The 23,357-nt window shown below is 38.8% G+C and overlaps 1 protein-coding gene across 3 annotated transcripts in view; it reads left to right on the top strand.

Annotated features, from left to right (window-relative positions):
• GPLD1 (glycosylphosphatidylinositol specific phospholipase D1) overlaps window positions 1-23,357 on the top strand; it is a 57,319-nt gene that overhangs the window by 2,064 nt on the left and 31,898 nt on the right. The window contains exons 1-8 of one of the 3 annotated variants that reach the window (XM_076010499.1): window positions 3,434-3,656; window positions 3,968-4,179; window positions 8,175-8,230; window positions 13,251-13,329; window positions 16,249-16,346; window positions 16,778-16,888; window positions 17,654-17,702; window positions 18,323-18,377. In XM_076010499.1, coding sequence (XP_075866614.1) covers window positions 4,083-4,179; window positions 8,175-8,230; window positions 13,251-13,329; window positions 16,249-16,346; window positions 16,778-16,888; window positions 17,654-17,702; window positions 18,323-18,377 — 545 coding nt within the window. In that variant the 5' untranslated portion in view covers window positions 3,434-3,656; window positions 3,968-4,082. Of the gene's footprint in view, window positions 1-3,433; window positions 3,657-3,967; window positions 4,180-8,174; window positions 8,231-13,250; window positions 13,330-16,248; window positions 16,347-16,777; window positions 16,889-17,653; window positions 17,703-18,322; window positions 18,378-23,357 lie in introns of those variants that run through there. The other 2 variants (XM_020280125.2, XM_020280126.2) reach the window with 2 other exon arrangements.

Here is a 23,357-nt window from a genome sequence, read left to right as displayed (position 1 = left end):
AATGTGATTTTAATTAATTAATTTATGTATTTTTTTTGAAAGGGAGGGCTTGACAAAGGCAAAAGTGCATAGAGCCTAGGAAATTCACTGTGGCCTCCTCCTTCCCCCTCACTATTTTGTGCGCTATGCAAACCCTGGTTCAGAGCGGGAACAATTCTCTCCTGGCTTGCCTTACTTCTAGGCTGCCCTGGTGCCCCCCAGAGCCCAGCTGGGTGTGCTCACCAGGGCCTGCAAGGGCAAGACTACCAGGTGACAGGGAACTTTTCCCTCCTTTCTCCTTAGCCTGCTCTTGTCCTGGGCACCTCTACCCCCCAATTGCCACCTTTATCCATCCTCTCCCCTATTTGCTCTAATGGCGCTATGATGACAACAACTTACTAGACTGGTGTAGAAGTCAGTTGGACTTGTCTGCTGTATTTCAAAAGTTTCTGGGCATTAAAATCTGCATCTCATTTATCTGCACAGGGAGACCCACCTTCAATTCAAAATTCTCACCCAGTTTAGCTTTATACAGAAATATAAATCGTTATAAAAGATATAATGCTTAAAAAAAGATATAAGGCTGAGTACCATTGTGTAAAACATTTTTTTCTTGATTTTTGAAAAAATCCATAAGGAAGATAGTTATTTAATAGAAATCTATGGTGAATCTTTGGAAGAAGGAAAATTTCTTTTGAATGCTTTAAACACTTACTGTATACCAGGCTCTAGTCTAGGCACTTAGCTGATCGTCATAATGACCCCTGTAAGGTGGGCACTATTATCTGCATTTTATATACATGGAAACTGAGGCATAGAAATTTTTAATAATTTGTGTAAGGTCACCCAGATATAGAAGGTAGCAGTCTGGAGGAGAAAAAATTTAATAAAAAAATTTAAAAAAAATTCAAATTAAAAAAAAAAGGTACCAGAACAGGGACTAAAATGAAGCTTGAGACCCTTTGGCTCTCAAGCCCATATTTCCCTACCCATTCCTTACTGGAACTGCATGTCTACCTTTCGGCTTGTGTCTGTATTTCCACAAGAGCTCTAAATGACAGAATGATTTTGTCTTGCTTATAACAAAGCCACCTGTATTAGGAAAGGGGGTGTGGCTTAGAAAGAAAAAGATTTCCATATACTTATTATTTGTCAGACAGTTTTCTTAATACTGCAACCTGTATTTTAACTTTGTTTTGAAGTTTTGAAGTCATACCTTTGATGTTTTCATGGTTACAAAAGTAATACAAACTTCATAAAAATGTAAGCAACATTGTCACATTGTCACATAAAGACCATATTCATAACCATCACAACCTAACCATAACCAACCTAAGCAAACAATTCCCTTCTATTTTATTAAATACATGTGTTTATGTCATTCTGAACCTTAAATATAGGAGATACATAATGAGAAATTTGGGATAAGTGTTACTTAGTAACTGAACCCATTTCTTTCTCTGGTGCTTTTTGGATGGGTTTGCTTTATTTTTTTTTTATTTTTTTTTTTTTTGAGACAGAGTCTCACTTTTGTTTCCCAGGCTAGAGTGAGTGCCGTGGCGTCAGCCTAGCTCACAGCAACCTCAAACTCCTCCTGTTTGCTCAAGTGATCCTCCTGCCTCAGCCTCCCGAGTAGCTGGGACTACAGGCATGCGCCACCATGCCTGGCTAATTTTTTTTTTTTTGTATATATACTTTTAGTTGGTCAATTAATTTCTTTCTATTTTTAGTAGAGACGGGGTCTCGCTCAGGCTGGTTTCGAACTCCTGACCTCGAGCAATCCGCCTGCCTCGGCCTCCCAGAGTGCTAGGATTACAGGCGTGAGCCACCGCGCCCGGCCGGGTTTGCTTTATTATATCAGGTTAGATGTTGTTTCCAGGTAGCCTTATTTTTTCCCCTAGTGACCCTTTGCAACTCTCTTAACTGTTTCCCTTGATTGACTACTCCTGAATGCTCTGAGTTTATCAAAGCCCCAATTTATAATTGCCACCACCTCACCCACAGGCTTTAGAAGGCCCTGAGTGAGAGGGAGGCAAACTGAAAGGCCTTTGGTGGCCAGAGGGGTATGGAGACTTGCACACATTGTGTGGATGGTGGGCACAGGAGGCCACCCAGGAGGGCACCGCTCTAGCAAAGTGGGGCAGCTGGCTCCTCAGCTCCAGATTGTCACATCACAGGGGGATGTCAGTTCCTGCAGCCAATTATTTTGTGTTTGTTTTTAAGAGAGCCAGAAATCTAGATTTCTATGTGAATTTTCTCATTTAAAACAAAACATTGGCCTGAGTTTATACAGTACCCTGTTTGCCAAACAAAACACATCAGCATACAGCTTCTAGCCTAAAAGTAATCAGAAGCAGCTGGGCCTAATGCCTTCAGGGTTGGGGGAGAGCAGCAGGATTCATCTCCTTCGAGCTTTGCAGGTGGCTGAGTTAAGGTTACAGAGGAAACTGTTGGCGCACACTGTCTCAGATCGTCCCACTTTCTTTTCTTTTCTTTTTCTTTACAATAGAGGAAGAGTTTATTCTGAATATTGCTAAGCTGGGAGATGGGAGAAATTTCTCAAATCCACCTCCTCGAGAATTTGGAAAGTCTGGAGAATTTGGAACTGTCTTTTTAAAAGACAGTTTGGCGTAGGCAATTGAGTCTGCTAATTGGCTCGGTTTGGGGCGAAACCATAGGGTTGTAGAAATTCTTCTTTGGTGACCAGGTTCTTGGGTGGGGGCCACATGACCAGGTTCTTGGGTAGGGGTCACATGACCAGTTAAGTCAGTTCTTTGATGTGGATGGCTGGTCTGAGTGGGTCAGCCTTTCTGGACTGCAGAACCTTGAAGATAACTTGGAAACTTCAAAAGGTGATGTTATTTATGGAGAAAGCTGAGAATCTTTATGACCACCAGCTATGTGGTTCCAGGGTGGCAACTATAGGATGGGAATAGGGTGACAGTGGCTAATTACTACCATTTTTAGTTAGGCCTGTGCCTTATTTTTAGGTAGGCCCTTACCACAGTTCTTGCCTTGCACCCCTTCATCGATTTGTAAAGGTGGTTTCACAAAGTGAAAGAAGGAAGCTACTTCAAGTGAAAATGCATTCCAGAGAGAGGAACAGGTCAGTCTCCACAGGTGGAGAAAGACCCCCCACTTTCTATTCATGCTTCCATTTGGCTAACTTGAGAATGAATACCATTTCCTCCCACTCTTCTAGGAGCTTCTCTCTTGCTTTTAATGTATAACATGCATAATTTGTACTTTAAGATTCCCATCATTTTCATAAAGAGTTTAATTGTTTTCAAGGTTAAGTATAATTGATTGGCTACCTCATGACTGGTATATTCTGAGGGTAGCATTTTCCAGACCCTTGTTTCTTCACCCTAAATCTTGCCCTTCCCTCCACCTCCCAAGATGGAATCAGCATCTTTGCTGGGGCTGCTAGAATCTGACCTTGCCACAGGCTCTGGATGAGCCCGTTTAGAACAGCCAGAGATAGAAGAGAGACCAGGAGTGGTTGCTCTTGTGTAATCCCATTCAAGTGTCGGTATCTGTTGCCAAATACTGAAAGAGAAGCCAGTTCCAGCTGATCACCATAAAAGCTTTCCCAGCACTTGTGGCTTGGGAGGCTGCGGAAGCAGGGCAGACTGAGAAATGTGTGGGAAGGATGCGTGAGAGACCACCCCTGTAAGGTGAGGCAGTCCAATATATTGACTAGCAGTCTGCACAGGTGAGTGGTTTTTTTTTTTAGAAAGCAAAATATATTTGGAGACAACTCTGCTTGTATCTCCATACAAATTTCATGTACAAGTAAAATCCAGAGGAAAACCTCGGTCAGAAGAAGCAATGCATCCACTAGGAGGCTTTTGGATTTCAGTGTGTCACCCCCTCTCCTCTCCAGGAGGACAGAGTTTGTTTGCTGTTCTGGTGAAGCTAAACAGTAGTTGAACAGCTGACTTCATTGGAAAATGATATTATTTTGAAATGAAGCTTGGTTTTCCAGGTCGTTAACCTGCTTAGAGAAAAGCAGTGGATCTGCGACTGGATTTCGGAGTCCCAGCACTGGCACACCTCTGAGAATTCCCACGTGCCCCGAGGAGCCGGTGAGGATCGAGAGCATGTCTGCTTTCAGGTTGTGGTCTGGCTTGCTCATCCTGCTGGGTTCTGTCTGTCCTAGAGGTTCATCATGTGGCATTTCAACACACATTGAAATAGGTGAGTACTGGTGCCTTGTCTTGCTATTGGGAGGACAATAAATCTGTCAGAAGACATTAAGGAAGAGGTTGAAAATCTGTCCTATGTGTTAATGCATTTCCCCTCCCCCATGCTCCCTCCCCCTGCACTGGGCGGCCTGACAGTGAGGAAGAGGAGGCCGTGATTGCAGTCATCCAGGCTGGGTTCAGTGGAGGGCAAGTAAGCAAGAGAGCCACTGCCCCTTGGTCACAGGGTTGCTGGGTATTTCTCTGGGAAATAGTGAGGAGCTCGATCAACTAGAGGTTGCAATGAAGCAGAAGAACTGATAGTAATAGAAGGGAAGAGGAGAAAGATGGGTGGAATATGATGGGAGTGAGGAATTTATTTTTGTTATTTGACATTTCCAAGTATATGTAAAGAACCATGTGTGGCTATGGGAGTGGATCCCCTGAGTCAAATTGGCTTTAAAGGTGTTCGGCTTCTGGAATGTCAAGGAAGCAAGGGAGTTTGGATGGTCATTGGCATTAGAGAATGCCAACTCCGGGAAGATGGCCGGAGTTGGGGAGGAGAGGGCTACAGCAAGCCGGTGCCACTGAGCTCAAGGGCAAAGGGAGAGTTATCTGGATATAGGTAGATGGTAGCACAAAGAATTGTTTCTTAATTTATTTATTTCAGCTATATTGAGGTATAATTGACAAATACAAATTGTATAAGTTTAAGGTGTACAATGTGATGTTTAGATATATGTGCACATTGTGAAATGATCACCACATTCAAGCTAATTAATATATTTATCACCACATAGTTACATGTGTGGTGAGAACATGTTACCTACTCTCTTAGCAAAGAGGTTTGGTTCTTTTTTTTTGAGACAGAGTCTCACTCTGTTGCCTAGGTAGAGTGCCATGGTGTCCTCATAGCTCATAGCAACCTCCAACTCCTGGGCTCAAGCGATCCTCCTGCCTCAGCCTCCTGAGTAGCTGGGATTACCAGTGCACACCACCATACCCGGCTAATTTTTTCTACTTTTAGTAGAGACGGGGTCTCATTCTTGCTCAGGCTGGTCTTGAACTCCTGAGCTCAAGGGACCCTCCTGCCTTGTCCACCCAAAGTGCTGGGATTACAGGCATGAGCCACCTCACCTGGCCAAGGGTTTGGTTCTTATATGAAATATATGTGTAATATTTTTAGCACATGGAAAATGTAACATAATTAGCTATAATTACATTCTACAGCAGTTTTCGCATTAGTTTCAGATATACCTGATGTTTTCTGGGTTTTCTTTAGATAAAAACAATAACAACATTTTATAGTTATGCCATCTCTAGAAGTTACAAAGAATAACAAGACTATAGATAAAATATGGAAATTTATCAGTACAAAATAGACCTAGATATTGAGCTATGGCAAACCTATCCATGATCACAGAATTTTTCAATCTGAAAGGACACTAGAGGTCACTGAGTCCAGTTCTTTTATTTTACAGATGAAGAAACTGATACTAGACAGTTTTACAGCTAACTTGTTAGTGGCTTGGCCTAGAATTACATGTCTGACAGCTAGTCTGGTGTTCTTTCTATTAAACATTTATTGCTTAGCCATCTGTAGTCCCAACTACTCAGGAGCCTGAAGCAAGAGATCGCTTGAGCCCGGGAGTTCTAGGTTGCAGTGAACTATGACTCTGCCACTGCACTCCAGCCTGGGCCACAGAGCAAGATCCTGTCACTTAAAAACAACATTTATTGGCTGAGCGGTGGCTCACGCTGGGAGGCACCGGTGGGAGGATCACTTAAGGTCAGGAATTCAAAACCAGCCTGAGCAAGAGCAAGACCCCGTCTCTACTATAAATAGAAAGAAATTAATTGGCCAACTAATATATATACAAAAAATTAGCCGGGCATGGTGGCGCATGCCTGTAGTCCCAGCTACTCGGGAGGCTGAGGCAGGAGGATTGCTTGAGCCCAGGAGTTTGAGGTTGCTGTGAGCTAGGCTGACGCCATGGCACTCACTCTAGCCTGGGCAACAGAGTGAGACTCTGTCTCTAAAATAAAATAAAATTAAAAACAATATTTATTGCTCAAAGGGAGTCAGGAAATAATGGGAAAGAGAATCAGACGTAGGTTCTAACACCAGCTCTGCTGTAAGGGAGATAGATGTGTGTCTGAGCTATTGACTTTACCAACCTCTCAGTTCCTCTGCTATAAAATGAGGGAGTTGAACTCCTTAATTCTGAAGTGTCTTCCAACTCTAAGTTCTGTGAAGTTGAAATTGCCAGAACTATAGAGTGAACTGCAGAGGGGAAAATATAAATGAAAATATTCAATTTTTTAATCCTTAGAGTTTAAAAATTTATAAGACAGATGACATATGAAATTTTAATAAAATCAGATCATTGCTTGCCTTTCTTCATCAACTGCCAAAGATCCTAATGGATATTTAATGAGTAATGTAGGCTGGGTATAGTGGCTCACACCTGTAATCCTAGCACTCTGGGAGGCTGAGGGGGAGGTTTGCTTGAGCCCAGGAGTTTGAGGTTGCAGTGAGCTAAGATGGCACCACTACACTCTACTTGGGCCAGAGAGTGAGACTCTGTCTCCAAAAAAGAGAAAAAAACAAAACACACACACACATATATATATATATATATATATATATATATATATATACGCGAGTTGAAGGCAGTTCCTGAAATAGAGTCAGCACAGATTCTGAGAATTTTCTATATAAAAGGAGAATGAAGGCCGGGCGCAGAGGCTCACGCCTGTAATCCTAGCACTCTGGGAGGCCGAGGCGGGTGGATTGCTCGAGCTCAGGAGTTCGAACCCAGCCTGAGCAAGAGCGAGACCCCGTCTCTACTATAAATAGAAAGAAATTAATTGGCCAACTAAAGTATATAGAAAAAATTAGCCGGGCATGGTGGCGCATGCCTGTAGTCCCAGCTACTCAGAAGGCTGAGGCAGGAGGATTGCTTGAGTCCAGGAGATTGAGGCTGCTGTGAGCTAGGCTGACACTATGGCACTCACTCTAGCCTGGGCAACAGAGTGAGACTCTGTCTCAAAAAAAAAAAAAGAATGAAAAACTCCATCATTTATTTACTAATAACTTAGATGATTTTATAAATATTTTGGTTCACTTTTTCATTTCTTATAAAAGGGCCTGAGTGGAAAGTTGGTATTATGTGAGTTAGCTCATTAGAATTGGCCTCTTTCAGCATAAATCACTGGAATCCTATATATAGGTTATTTGTGTGGGCTGTGACTTATCTCTTATGGTACCAATGCTTATAATGTAGTAGTGGCAATATTTTTTTGTTGTATGAATGAAGAAATTCTATGTGATTCACAATAGAAATAAGATATCGCCTTTGAGTGTCTCTTCACAAGGAATGCTGGTCTTCCTGTTGATTGAGTTTCTGGAGGAGCAGGCTGAGGGTGTGTGTGTCTGAATATGGGTGGGTGTGGGGCGGACTAGGTGGCCTTCTGAGACTATGTTGTCCTTCCAAAGTGGCCCAGTGAGGAAAAACCATTTGGGGATCATTGGTTCAGCCCAGGGATTAGGCTTTATATCATATTTTCTACTTAGGCTTACTTATCTACCTCAGTTCTGACACAAAATATGATGACAATTTTTTTTCTTGCCCTCATACTGCTGTGCTTGCCACTTGGTGTTTATTTTCTGTGATTCTCTCAGCCAATCTAGAAGGTGGTTAACTCCATTTTCCATAGGGGGGAATTGAGGCCTAGAAAGGTTAAATAACTTACCCAAGGTCATAGAACTCGTTAAGCGGAAACTTCAAACCACCATGTAAATTTGATTGGTATTATAAAAATAGGAATATTGTACAAATCTAATTATGCCTAATAAAAATTGCAAGAGAATACAAATGTAATTTTGATTTCCTGTTTCCTTGACAGTTACAACCACAAAATTATAGATTTTCCCCTAAAATGACCTCTAGTAAGTTTTAGTTTTAGTTATACTTGAACTTGATTGATTTATGTGTTCATTTCTCTCAGGACACAGAGCCCTGGAGTTTCTCCATCTTCAAGATGGGCGTGTTAACTACAAAGAGGTATAAAGCTTGATCTGTCTTTTATTCCTTGTGCATTAACTTTATTCTGTAGATGTCAAACAAAAGTCCATAACAGATATTTAAACAGTAATTTTAAGATTCATTTTTCTTTATAAAATATTAATATTATGGTTAAAAGGTATATGTCCCCTCCAAGTGTTAGTTGAACTTTATGTGTGTGTGTATATATATGCATATATATCACATTTTAAAGATTTTAATGATGTGAATCATAATTTGAAAAAATATTTGAGACGGAATTTTTTTAAGTGGTATATATTTTTTGTTTTTATAAAGAAAGGACATACTTAAGAGAAATCATTTATTTTCCACTTCTTGTCACTGTGTGTTGTACACAAATTGTATCAGAGGAGAAGGAATTATTTATTAACAAATATGCATTGAGATGCTCCTTTGACTTTTCCTCCTCCTTTATGTGCTATTGTATCCTGATAGGACTGTCTGATGACTCACCTTTACCAATCCTCAAATGAACACATTCTGACCCTAGATACTATTTCTAATTCTGTGGCTAAATAATACTTTGTGACAAAGATGATTCTTTCATACCTACATCTTTTTTATTATTATTTTCTTATTTATTTATTTTAACTAAAATTATCAGACATACATACATCTGATAAGGGTGGGTGGTTAGCATTCTGTCATGATAGCAGAATTGGATAAAATTATTACCAAAAAATCTTAATAATCCATCATGGAAAGCAGGATGGTAAGATAACAGAAATTTATTGTATCCACAAACCATTTTAAGTCATAGGAGTCAACTTCCTTACTTGCCAATTTAACAGGCCCTGTAGAAAAAACAGCATTTATGTCTGATTGTCATTTTCATTGACCTGGATGGAAAGTAGTCAAGAAAGAGCAGGAGAAGCAAGAATCTGCCTAATTTGTCACATGAACAATCCATGCTGAGTGTGTGCAGAGTGATTTTCTAGTAGGGGTATTCAAGTTTGTATTATTAACTTAATTTTAGGCTGGGTGTGGTTCACACCTGTCATCCCAGCACTTTGAGAGGCTGAGGTGGGAGGATCACTTGAGGCCAGGAGTTCGAGACCAGCCTGGGTAACATAGTGAGACTTCGTTTCTCTGCAAAAAATTAAAACAGCCCGGTGTGGTGGCACATACCTATACAGTCCCAGCTACTCGGGAGGCTGAGGCAGGAGGATCACTTAAGGAGCCCAGGAGTTCAGAGGCAAAGCCCTGGCATGGCCTGCCAAATCCTGTTGGCCCAGAAACAAATGACATGACAGACATATAGAGAAGACATACTATATATGACAGAGGAAGGGTAAATAGCCTTAATTGCTCATGTATTTCATTGAAATTTCTTGAGTATCTTCAGATTTAGAAATGGTTTTGCTTTTAGGGCTTAATTTTTATTTCTTTTCACCTTTGCCAATTTGGTAGGTGAAAACTGATTTTGTTTTGAGTTAAATTGGCATTTTATTAACTTACTAATGAGGCTAAATACACTTTCAAGTGTTTATTAACCATTTCTGTCACCTCTTCTGTGAATTGCCTGCGTCTTTTGCTCATTTTTCTATTATGATATTTATCTTGATGTGTAAGCATGGCTTATTAGAGATATTAGCCCTTAATCTATTAAATGATTCTCATGGTTAGTTTTCTTTTAGGTGTGTTTTTAGTGCTTTTTGCCATGCAAAACTCTTACATTTTTGTGTAACTAAATGCGCAAATCATTTGTTATGGTTTCTACTTGTTATGTTATGCTTAGAAAAATCATTCCCATTTCACAGTTATACAATTATTCACTTAAATTTTGTCCTGTTAATTTTATGGCTCCATTTTTGACATTTGATTTTTTACTTCATCTTGTCTTTATTTTGGCATAAAGCTTTATTGGGATCCAGTGACGTGTTATTGGTAATGTTAATTTCAAAAACATAAATTTGCCCGTGCAAAGATGGTATACTCATTGCTGTGGGGTATGACAACACAGTTTGCTGATTACTCCATCCTTTATTCACTTATCTTACATTCAGTTATATGTGTGCTTAAATCTGTTTCTGTACTCTTCTATTTCATTGATCTGTTCCTTTTGGTTCTGGATACTATTTTTGTTTCTGTAGCTTAAAAACACATTTTTTAATATCTGAAGAAAACATCCTTCCTTAGAACTCTTCTTTTTTCCCTATCAGTTTCTTGACTATTTTGCACATTTTTCAAAATGTACTTCGGAATCATTTTGTCACATTCAATAACAAATCTACCTCACTGGGAGATACGATTCAACAAGTCTTAATACTTATCAAGAGCTTAGAACAGTGGCTGGCAAAGTAAACAGTCAATAAAGTTAATTATTATTTTTAAGTGACAAAAGTCCAACTCAAGCTGTCTTTTGAGAAAAAGGGGACTTTATTGGTTCACGTAACTGACAGTCAGAGTAGATCTGGGCCCAGAAGTCTTGATGGTCTTGTATCTCCTTCCACATGAAGCCACTGACAGCCCCGAATGCAGCCTCAAAACTTAGCAACCCCTGGGCTGGCACAGTGGCTCACGCCTATAATCCTAGCACCCTGAGAGGCCTAGGCGGGAGGATTGCTCAAGGTCAGGAGTTCGAAACCAGCCTGAGCAAGAGCGAGACCCCATCTCTACTATAAATAGAAATAAATTAATTGGCCAACTAACATATATAGAAAAAATAAGCTGGCCATAGTGGCGAATGCCTGTAGTCCCAGCTACTTGGGAGGCTGAGGCAGTTGGATTGCTTGAGCCCAGGAGATTGAGGTTGCTGTGAGCAAGGCTGACACCACGGCACTCACTCTAGCCTGGGCAGCAGAGTGAGACTCTGTCTCAAAAAAAAAAAAAAAGCTTAGCAACCCCAAAGGGAAGAGGGTGTCTTCCCATAGCTCTCGCTGAGCAGTCTTGGGGAAGGTGCTGACTGCTCTAGCTTTGACCAAGTGTCCATCTCTGAGCCAAACACTGTGGTGGGAGTGGATGCACTGGCCACTTGTCCCTGTGCTCAGCCCCACCTGAGCACCATGGGATGGGCTCTTCTCAGGAGACGATGAACTGTCTCTAGAAGGAGGAGAGTGGGATACTGGTTGGGAAAATAAAACCAAGAAACAGGTGATACTGTCTTTCCTTGTGTTTTAAATTTCTGAGGGACTTCTTTGTTGCCTCCATGTAGGGTCCGCATTATTAGTGAGTCCTTACTGAAAAAGAAAAGAGTTGTGTTGCTAAACTTTTACTTTGCCCAATGTGTCAATCAGAGTTCATTGCAGATCATGGAAACCCATCTGACTAGCTTAGGCAGGGAAGGGCTTAATACTGAGAACTAGGGAATTCACTGCTTACAAATCGCAAGAACTGGAGGAGCAGGCTCTAGGCCAAGTGTCCAGAAAGGACTCTTAGGACTGGCCTTGCCAAGGAGCTGCTACTACTAGTACCCTTGTCAGATGGTCACTGCCCTCTTTTCTGGTTCCAGATTCAACTGTTCCATATACATTTTATTTATTTAGTTATTTATTGAGATAGTCTCACTCTCTTGCCTGGGCTAGAGTGCAGTGGCATCAGCCTAGCTCACAGCAACCTCAAACTCCTGGGCTCAAGCAGTCCTCCTGCCTCAGCCTCCCAAGTAGCTGGGACTACAGGCATGTGCCACCATGCCCGGCTAATTTTTTCTATATATTTTTAGTTGGCCAATTAATGTCTTTCTATTTATAGTAGAGATGGGGTCTCACTCTTGCTCAGGCTGGTCTGGAACTCCTGAGCTCAAATGATCCGCTCGCCTTGGCCTCCCAGAGTGCTAGGATTATAGGCGTGAGCCACCGCGCCTGGCTCTCATAAACATTTTAGAAAATAAGAAACCACCTTGATTCTTCTGGGACCTCATCACCCCAGCCACACTCCTCACTTATAAAATGGATGTCCTGTACTTCCATGGATGTGTGGGAAGCTAGAGCTGCAACACTGGGCCCTCTGCTTTCTCTGCTGGAGAAACACCAAGGGCTTCCATGTTAGCCAAAGAAGCAAGTGTGCACCATGATGGAGTCTGGGCCATATTAGACTGTGAGCTTCGGACAGCCTGGGAAATGTAGTCTTTGCCTTGTATTCTCTAGCATGCATCTAGGTACACTAGAATGGACTGAGCTAGCCAACCAAGGATGACCATTTAAAAGAAATCCCCTACCATCTACTTTCACATCATTTTAAATGGGAAAGGATATTTTTAAATTTTAAAACATTTTTTATTAATCTTTTTTTACTTGTCACTGACTTGAAGCTCAAAGATATTTTTTTTAACCCTCCAAAAGCACAAAGGACATAATCTTACATAAAGCACAGGTATACAAACTGTTAAATACATGTATGTATATATGTCTCTCTCTGTCTCTGACACACACACACACACACATACATAAGAGGAGACTTCAAAGGGTTCATAACTTTCCCCAGACACTCTTATAATAAGCAGATGTTATCTTTCTTTGGCCCTCCAGAAAGTCAACAAGCAAAATTCCTTAAACATCCTAAAATGTTGTCATGACCTTTGCTCTTGACTGGTCTACTTTTGTTTTGACTGGACCACTTCCAATTCTTTTTTTTTTTTTTTTTTTTTTTTTTTGAGACAGAGTCTCACTCTCTTGCCCCTGCAAGAGTACAGTGGCATCAGCCTAGCTCACAGCAACCTCACACTCCTGGGATCAAGCGATCCTACTGCCTCAGCCTCCCAAGTAGCTGGGACTACAGGCATGTGCCACCATGCCCGGCTAATTTTTTCTATATATTTTTAGTTGGCCAATTAATTTCTTTCTATTTTTAGTAGAGACGGGGTCTCACTCTTGCTCAGGCTGGTTTCAAACTCCTGAATTTGAGTGATCCTCCTGCCTCAGCCTCCTAAAGTGCTAGGATTACATGCATGAGCCACCACGCCTGGCCCACTTCCAATTCTTGGTAGCCAATGGGGTCGGGGGGGCTGCATTTCCCAGGCTGCTGACTCTTTCCCCCTAATCTTTGTTTTCATGTTCCCCAGCTGTTACTAGAACACCAGGATGCGTATCAGGCTGGAGCCGTGTTTCCTGATTGTTTTTACCCTAGTATCTGCAAAGGAGGTAAGATGAAGGTTTGCAGAACAAACAGTATCACTTTTACTTGGTTAATAGGAAAAGGTATGACTTAAAAATGTATATAAATATAATAGTACAATATATTTTCCATTGTTGTTGGTCAGTGACTTAGTATTTACCTGCTTCTTACTGCGTTGTTGGTGGCATTAGTGCGTAATATATTGTCAAGTGTTATGCACTTCTAAGATAGTGCTATTCATAAGTTGGGCTCCTGGGTTATATCAGGCATGGCCCTAAGAGGACACAGAAGTCACAGTCAAACTGAGTAATTGGAGGGGACTTTAATAAAGCCACTATTTTCAAAGGTGTAAGAGGAAGGTCAGGAATTGTAAGGGATAGTACAGGGGAAGGAGCGATTACTGGAACTGCGGACACCTGCGTGAGGAGGGACACTTGAGAAAAGCTGGACCTTTAGCCGAGGGACACAGCCAGCCCATTGTGATCCCCACAGAAATGGAGCTAGGAGAATAAATGCCCCCAGCCTTTCTGTCTTCCTTTTCTCTGACCTCCTGTCTGTTCTCTCTGTGGGCCAAACCCAACCCAACCAAAGCCAGAGGGCAAAGAAGCCACCTGAATCAGGTGACTTCAGAGTTGCTCTGCAGGGTGGAGTAGGATGGAGAGTGGATCTGGGGGAACAAACGGAAGCCATCCAGCACACTGAGTGGTCGTGCAAACTAATCATCCCTTTAATACAGTGATGCCTTTAGGGTCAGTGAAATGTTTACGGCTACCTGCTCCTGTGGTTAGAATCCCAGACAGCTAAGCTTTTGTATTTCTCATATTTATAAGTAGTTTTCTTCTGTTTCCCTCTTAGTCTGTTAACTGTCGTTTCTCAATGCTATTATTTTGCCTGCAAGTCATAGTTCTCCTGCTTTCTAACCCATTATTTCTAATTTAGCATTTCCCAAACCATAGTCCTGGGACCTTTACTGTCCTTTGATGTTTTAACAGTCCCTTTATATCTTATACAAAAAAGAAAGAAAAAAGGATTTTTAATCCATTAAATTTGAGAAATATTGCTTAATATATGCTATTTTTAGAGATAGACAAAACACACAATAATAAGGGTTCTGAGAAGAGTGGAAAAGGAATTCAAACTATCTAACATTTTATGTATTTTTTAAATAAAGCAGTAATCTTTTATGTGATATAAAGACCCATGTATGACTGATAAATCAAAAGATCAATTAGAAAGAATTATAAGATATATAATGATTATAAGGAATCACTATATAGCAGCTCCAAAAACAGATTTCTCTTAGACTTTTTAATGAATTTTCCTAGATCTTACCTTGTTTCATGCATATCTATTGAAATAATAGTTTTCTTTTTCTTCTTTGGTGATTCACTTTTTTTTTTTTTTTTGAGACAGAGTCTCACTTTGCTGCCCAGGCTAGAGCGAGTGCTGTGGCGTCAGCCTAGCTCACAGCAACCTCAAACTCCTGGGCTCAAGCAATCCTGCTGCCTCAGCCTCCCTAGTGGCTGGGACTACAGGCATGTGCCACCATGCCCGGCTAATTTTTTCTATATATATTAGTTGGCCAATTAATTTCTTTCTATTTATAGTAGAGACAGGGTCTCGCTCTTGCTCAGGCTTGTTTCGAACTCCTGACCTTGAGCAATCTGCCTGCCTAGGCCTCCCAGAGTGCTAGGATTACAGGCGTGAGCCAGCGCACCCGGCCTGGTGATTCACTTTTATTGCATCTTTGGGAAGTACTTAAGTACTTAGATACTTAGTTGCCATACAAAAAGCTCTTTGCTTTAATATTCATATTTCACCTAATCTTGAATTAACTTTCATAATTTCAACAACAAGGACAACTGTTTTAAACAGGATTAGAAACAGATCTGATTGACCCTCAGTGAGCTGTGGTATGATGGTGTGGACAGATGAGCCCAGCCCTCTGGACAGTGGCTTGCTGCCTGTCAGCATCCGGCATGCCCCGGGGTGACTTTCTTTATCTTCCAGTTTGTATGACTTACAGAAGGACCAGAGAGCTTTGGTTCACCTGGAAGTTTGGTTAAGTGGAGGTTGGTCGAAAGAACTACTGCTATACTTAATTCTGGATGTTTAACTGTATTTTGGAGAACGGGAATTATTTAAAGTTTTACCTCTAGGAAAACTGTTGGAGCAAATCAAATTTCTTAGTTCCAACTTCTATAAAAATCATTTTCAGAAGGACAATGATTTAAAACTGGTTATGTAACTTTTACTTTAGCAATAGCATAAAAGTTTGGAACTGAGGGATCTGAACTTGGAGTTTTGCTCTCAGTTGCCCCCGTAACACTTGGAACCCCATGAAGAATTTGTGGCACTTAGACATTTAGAATAGATGCCAGTTCCTGTCTTTCCTACCCTTCTGTGTGAAGAAAGAGCTACACGGGGCACACGCTGGCCCACTCAAATAATGCTGTTGAAAATATTCACAGTGGCCTGTGCCATTTTAAAAACAATTATTATAGATTCAGATGCTTGAAAGTCTTTGGAGTTTATGTTTTCTGTTTTTTGTACTCCTGAGGAGCTTGAAAGTAATGGACAAAGAGGATAGTTTTTAAAACCCAAACAAACAGACAACTTGTCTCCTTAGCTTTATAAGGCACAAAAATGGAAATACTTCTAGCCTCTGTTCTAACCAGGTGATACGATATTCGGTGAGCCAACTCAGGCTCCTTTCCCCTTACTGTAGGGCTCTACTGGTCCCGCAGACAGTGCTATGCCTGTCCCAAAATTTCAGCTGACTCCTCTGTTTAGGAGGCTTCCTTTGAATGTCAGCAGAGGAAACTAAGGGGCTGGGAGGGAAAGCGGAGAAGGGACATGCCAACTTGTGGGGGTGGAGTGGAAAGTTTGATTGAGATGCTCCAACTTTTAAGAAAGAATCCAGAGCCCTGCTTTTGTTTTGTCAGGAAAATTCCATGAAGTGTCCGAGAGCACTCACTGGACTCCGTTTCTTAATGCAAGCGTTCATTACATCCGAGAGAACTATCCTCTTCCCTGGGACAAGGTAGGCACAGCCCTCTGATCCTAAAAACAATTCAGCTCCGAACCTGCCAAGGACTGCTTTTCCACCCTCCCCCCAGACCCTGTAAGGGCTATTCACCATCCTGCCTTCAATGCCAGGCACAGTACTTGCAACATAACAGATGGCTGGTTACTACTTGAATGAGCTATTAAAAAAAAAAAAAAAAGTTTGGAGTATGTCACTTGGTCATTTTGCTATAATAGTAATTAACCTGAAAGCACTTCCCAGGCTCTACAAAACATTTCAAAAAGTCCTAATGTGACTGTTGATAACTAGAAACTATAATGTAGCTGCCTCTAAGTTTTTGTTAAGTCTCAATAATGGAAATGAATTCATGTTTATTAAAACTTTTAATAGGATTGTTGTTATAAAGTCACTCAAACACATGTGAGTCTAATTTGCTTATTTGGCAGGACACAGAGAAATTGGTAGCTTTCTTGTTTGGAATTACCTCTCACATGGTGGCTGATATCAGCTGGCATAGCCTGGGCATTGAGCAAGGATTCCTTACGACGATGGGAGCTGTGAGTACATCTCTTTATGCTTAATGACTTTACAGGAGTGATACGTCATACACAAGATCAAAAATTAACCCTTTGAAAGGAAAGGAAAATGTTAGGTTAGTCAGATGTCATGTAACAAGACTTCTTGCCCAAAGCAGTGTTTGGTTAGAGTTCTGTCTTTTCTAATTTGTTCCTTTTATTCTTTTTTGCCACCTGGGTAGACTCATCCACAAGAGCAGAGTGACGAATGTGCACTGAAAACAGTGAGAGATGTGTAATGTTCTATTCTAGTCACAAAAAAATATTTGAGAAATTTTATGTTTCATTCAAGCTCTGTGTCTTAATAAGGACGTCGGCCACATGGTTGTGTTTAGAAGTAATAGTTCCAGTTTTTTTGCTTTTGCTTTTTCAGTTTTCTATATGAAAATGCCACATATCATACTGAAAATCGTGATTTTTACCTGGCGACTTAGCTTCTCATTAGTTGATATTCATTTCATTCTTTTAGAATTTTAAACTTGGACTTTGGTTTTTATACATACCCTATAAGGCATAATTCTCTTGCAATAGCTTTATTACCAGACATTGCATATATAGCTCAGCTGCCAATATAATTATTTTACTATTAATAATAAAATGTTAGTGTGAAAATTGAGTGCATCTATTATGTATCCTCAGCAATTCATTGGGTTAGGCTGTCATCTCCCCAATATTCACTTGAGTTGGGGGGTAAGAGTTTGGGCTATAATTTGTGATACACACCAGATGCTTTTTTTTCTTTTTCAGATTGATTTTCATGGCTCTTATTCTGAGGCTCATTCGACTGGTGATTTTGGTACTGTTTACATTTGCCAAATTTTCTCCTGTGGTAGTTATAGTTCACTTATAATGCAATCCCTAATGTACTTTACTTTTTTTTTTATATTTTGCCAGTGCATAGATACATATATACATCCTATCTTCTTTTTTTTTTTGAGACAGTTTTTGCTCATTGATCTGGGTAGAGTGCAGTGGCATCATCATAGCTCACTGCAATCTCAAATTCTTGGGCTCAAGTGATCCCCCTGCCTCAGTCTCCTGAGTAGCTGGGACTACAGGCATGCACCACCATGTCTGGCTAGTTTTTCTATTTTTAGGAGAGGTGGGGTTTTGCTCTTGCTCTGGCTGGTCTCAAACTTCTGACCTCAAGCAATCCTCCCACCTTAGCCTCCCAGAGTGCTAGGATTATAGGCATGCGCCACCATACCTGGCCAATTCTTTCTTAATTCATATCCTTCACTAGCTGAGATTTTAAAAATATTGCTTCTTAAAAAAAGACACGCCTGTACTTAAACTATTAACAAAAATGTTTAACAATGTGAAGAACTAATAATCTGGATTGTGAGAACTCATGTTGAAATAAGCGTGCTGTGATTGTCACTAATCCACCATGTGTAAATTTTTCTCATACTGTAGGAGGAGATGTGTTGAGCCAATTTGAATTTAATTTTAATTACCTCTCACGGCGCTGGTAAGAGCAATGTACATTTAAATATGTTATACCTTAATGGCATTTTGGACCTTGACTCTTTTTCTTAGAAAAGATAACTAACAGTATAATTAGGAGTCTTCTGCATTTCTAAATTTTGAAAAGCAAAACTGCAGATTAGAACAGTCTAGGTAGATTTTCAAAAATAATTGTGAATTGTACCAAGCACATAAAATAACATATATTTATAAATAAGAGAATAAGATAACGCACAACTATGTAGCTATTGCCTGCCTTGAGAAATAGAGCCTTACTGATATCTTAGAAGCTCCTTGTCTTCCCTTTACAATCACTTTATCTTCTCCCCTACCTGGGGTAATCATTATTCTAAGTTTCCTATTAACCATTTTGTTGCTTTTCTCTATAGTTTTACTATGTATGTATGTATGTATATGCAAATTACTATATGGTTTTTCACATTAGATAAATGGAATTATAAAGTATATATTCTTCTACAAATTTCTTATAATTATGTTTTTGAGATTTAATCATACTGATATATTTAGCTCTGTAGTTCATTCATTTTCACCCCTATGTGGTCCTCCACTCTATGGATATACCAAAATGGATTACTGCATTCTAAGGTTGATGCACACAAAAATATTTTTAAGTGTTTTTGCTTTATACAGGGTGTTGTATATGAACATTTTTCATATATATATTCATGCCCTAGAAGGGAATTTCTCTCAAGTAAACATCACCAGAAGTGGAATTGCTGGATCATAGGGTTTAACTTTACTTTTTCAAAATGGTCTTCCCAATTTATCCTCCCATTAGCTTTGTATAATTAGTTCTACTTCTTCTGCATTCTCCAGTACTTGGTGTATCGTCCAATGCTTAAATTTTTTCAACTCATTTGGTTTCTAATGGTATCTCATTAAGGTTTTAATTTGAATTTCCCAGATTAGTCATGAGGTTGAACTTTTTTTGTGTGTTTTATTGATCATTTGTGTTTGACATTAAGTGAAAATCGTTTTTGGCTTTTAGTCTGTTTTTCTACTGGATTGTTTTTCCTTTTTATTGGCATGTGTGTATTCTGACTTCTAATCTTTTGTCAACTTGTCACTTGTTATATCTTTTTACAGTTTGTGGTATGTCTTTTTACTTATTTTATGGTATATCTTGGCAAATAGAATTTGTTAATTCTCTTACAGGAGGTTATTCTCTTCCTTAGTCTTGTAAAGCTTTTATAGTTTTATTTTTTAACTTTATGTCTTTAATTTGCCTGGAATTAATTTTTTATATATTCTGAAATGTAAATCTAATTTCACTTTTTCCTAGAGAGATAATTAGATTGTTCCAGAGTGATTTATCTATTCTCTCCTCTCTGATCTACAATATACTCTCTGTTATAAATTAGAATTCTATGTGTATATGGGTCAGTTTTGGGGCTTTCTGTTATATTCTATTGGTCTAATTGACTATCCTGAATAATATTGATTGTTTTAATTACTGTAGTTTTGTAATAAGTCTTGACCTCTGTCATCTTATAGGGCAGATCTTTCAACTAGTCCTTTTTCTTCAAAAGCACCTTACCTATTCTTTGCCTTTGCTCTTTCAAATAAAATTTAGAATCAGGTTGTTATGTTCCAAGAAAAACTTTACTGGAATTTTGACTGGAAGTATATTGAATTTAGAGATGAATAGGAGGAGAATTAAGAATTTTGCAATATTCAGTCTTTTTATCAATAAATGTTTTATATTCCATTTATTTAAATCTTCTTTAATGACTTGTAAATTTTACAAGTTGATAAATTTTTCCACCAAGGTCTTATGCATTTTATTAGATTTAATCCCAGAGACTTTATATTTTTATTTGCTAACATAAATGATAACTTTTAATAGCTGTGTTTTCTAATTGATTGTTGGTGTATAGAAATACAAGTGACTTTCTAAGTTTGATTTTATATCTAGCAACATTTCTAAGGTATCTTATTTTTTTTTTTTTTTTTTTGAGACAGAGTCTCACTTTGTTGCCCAGGCTAGAGTGAGTGCCGTGGCGTCAGCCTAGCTCACAGCAACCTCAAACTCCTGGGCTCGAGTGATCCTTCTGCCTCAGCCTCCCAGGTAGCTGGGACTACAGGCATGCGCCACCATGCCCGGCTAATTTTTTTTTTTTTTATATATATATCAGTTGGCCAATTAATTTCTTTCTATTTATAGTAGAGACGGGGTCTCGCTCTTGCTCAGGCTGGTTTTGAACTCCTGACCTTGAGCAATCCGCCCGCCTCGGCCTCCCAAGAGCTAGGATTACAGGCGTGAGCCACAGCGCCCGGCCTAAGGTATCTTATTAATCTAATAATTTATCTTGAGATTTTGCATTTACTATAGACTCACAATTTATCATCTACAAATTGTGACAGTTTTGCTCTTTCTTTTCAATGTCTATACCTTTAATTCATTCTTCCAGCTGTTTCACCCTGGCTAATATCTCTAGTGCAATGCTGTATGGAAGTGGTGATATTGAGCATACATACTTATTTGGTCCTGACTGTAAAGAAAATGCTTTCAAAATTTCATCAAGTGTAATGTTTGCCTTAGGTTTTTGTGGTTACCCTTTATCAAATTAAGGCAGTTTCTTTTACTTCTAGTTTGCTAGTAGTTTTTATTCATAAATTAATTTCAGATTGTATTAAAAACTCTTATTCTATATCTGTTGAGATAGTTATTTTTTACTCTGTTAATATAGCTAATTATACTAATCTATATGCTAATATTAAAACTTTCTGAGTCAAAAATCAATTTTGTCATGATATATCATCTTTTTTTATATTCTTTGAATTGATTCTATTTAGAGTTTTTGCATATATGTTTAGAGTGAGCTTGTACTGTAGTTCTCATTTCTTTTTCCTTGTTTGATTTTGGTATGCTGGCTTCATGAAATTAGCTGGGGATTGTTCCTTCTTTTTGTATTCTCTGGAAGTTTTGTAATATTAGAATATTGATTACTTGAATACTTCGTAGAACCTGCCTGTAAAGCTATCTAGGACTGTTGATTTCTTTGTAGGGACTTTAACAAAACTTCTTTAATAGTTATAGGACTAATATACTTTTAAACTTCTTTGTAAGGAATTTTTTATTTTTCTGGGACTTTTCTATGTCATCTAAGTCTTTAAACATTTTGGCATAAGTTTGCTCATAATCTGCTCTTATTATACTTTTTTCTCGTATTTTATTTGTACTTATGTTCCTTTTGTTACCATGATGTTGTTTATCCTGTCTTCTCTTATATTTTTAAACAATCTTGTTTAGTATTTTATTATTTTTAAGAATGAATATTTGCCTTTATTGATCTTCCCTATTATATGTTCATTTTCTATTACTTTCTATTCATATTTATTTTCTTCCTTCTACATTTTCTGGATTCCTGTGAAATTCATTGAGTCTTGATTTATAGCCTAGATAGGATCAATTTTTATAAATATTCCATACATGCTTAAAAAGAATATTAATTCCCCAATTTTTGGTTTGATGACTTATATATGCTTATTAGCTCTAACTTATTAAATTTACCATTCAAGTCAAAAGATTTATAAACTATAAGTAAGAAAACATTACTTTTTTTTTTTTTTTTTGCTTTTTATCAGGTCAATCTAATTGAAGGAGAAATTAGTTTTAAAAATCTCCCCCTGTGATGGTGGGTTTTTAAATTTCTTATTGTAATTCTGTCCAAGTTTGCTATATATGTTTTCAGTATGTACTGTTAGGTACATTCAATTTTGAAATTGTATCTTTCTGGCAAATTGAGCCTTTTGCCATGATATAGTGACCCTCTTGATCTCTAATAATGCTTGCTGCCTTAAAGTCTACTTTATCAGATATGACTAGTTATATTGGTTATCTTTTGGTTATATTCTGTGGTATCCGAATTAATTGGGGCTCTAGTTAGAGTTGCATTTCTCCGGAGAGTGTTCGTCTTGGCTTCTGCAGGTTGCCTTGAGGCACTGTTACCCTGGGACCCCTTTAAGTTACATTCAACCCTTGAAGTTTTCTGACTACACAGGTGACACAAATGCAGGACAAAACGTTGGTGGGACTGGCTAGTGGTTACGCATTCTGGAAACAGATTTTTTTTCTCTCTCCCTCTCTCTCCAATGCCAAGATGAAAACAATCAGGCTTTTTGCTGTCCTGTTTGTATGTTGGTTTATTTCTAGCTCATACTTATGCAAAAGATGAAGCCTTTTGTGTTCTAGATTAAATGCAGGGATCTCCTCTGAAATGGCCACTGTGAGTGGTTCCTATGTTCTGTCTCCTGTCCTCTGCATACTACACAGCCATCTAAACCCCTTCAGGCTCTCAGGGAGTGGCAGATGTCCTCAGGGTGAAAAGTGGCTTTCCCAGTCACTCAACTCCCAAGGTTTTCAGTTTCTATTAGTTTGGGGCCTTTGGAAAATTTTCACTTCCTTGCTAGCTTAGTGATTCATTAAAAAAAATATTGTTATTTTGTCTAGCCTCTTAAGCTATTTTTATTGGGAAGGCCATTCCGGTGCTCTTTATAGAATAAAAAAGTGCACATCTCAATCACTTCTTTCTTGTAAACACAGTAAAACCAGATTTTATTGGTTGAGATTTTTGTCTTGTGTAATCTGAGGATGTTAAAATTAAGATAAAAGATGATCCATATGAATCTAATTTTTAAATGATGTTCTTCTCCCAACTGAAATACACAATATATGTGAACCAAAAGCCTGACTTAGAATTCTTTTCACTACTTTATACTGTCTACTCTGAAACTAAGATGTTGGAGTGAGGAGCCATTTTTGGTGTTTTTAAAATGATTCTTGAGAAAAATTCAACTCAAAAGAATGAAAATACTTTAAATTGCTGCTTAAACTCTCAATTCACAAAATTAAACACTCCTTTTATACTTTATTAATAGTTTCCAATCTCTGAGTGTATCTTCATCAATATTTGATTAAGGTACCAGTTGTTTACTCTGCATCATTAGACCAATTATTTAA

Source organism: Microcebus murinus, chromosome 15 (genome assembly GCF_040939455.1).
Source record: "Microcebus murinus isolate Inina chromosome 15, M.murinus_Inina_mat1.0, whole genome shotgun sequence".
Taxonomy (NCBI): domain Eukaryota; kingdom Metazoa; phylum Chordata; class Mammalia; order Primates; family Cheirogaleidae; genus Microcebus; species Microcebus murinus.
Note: the sequence above shows the minus strand (reverse complement) of the source record. Positions and strands in the feature narration are given on the sequence as shown.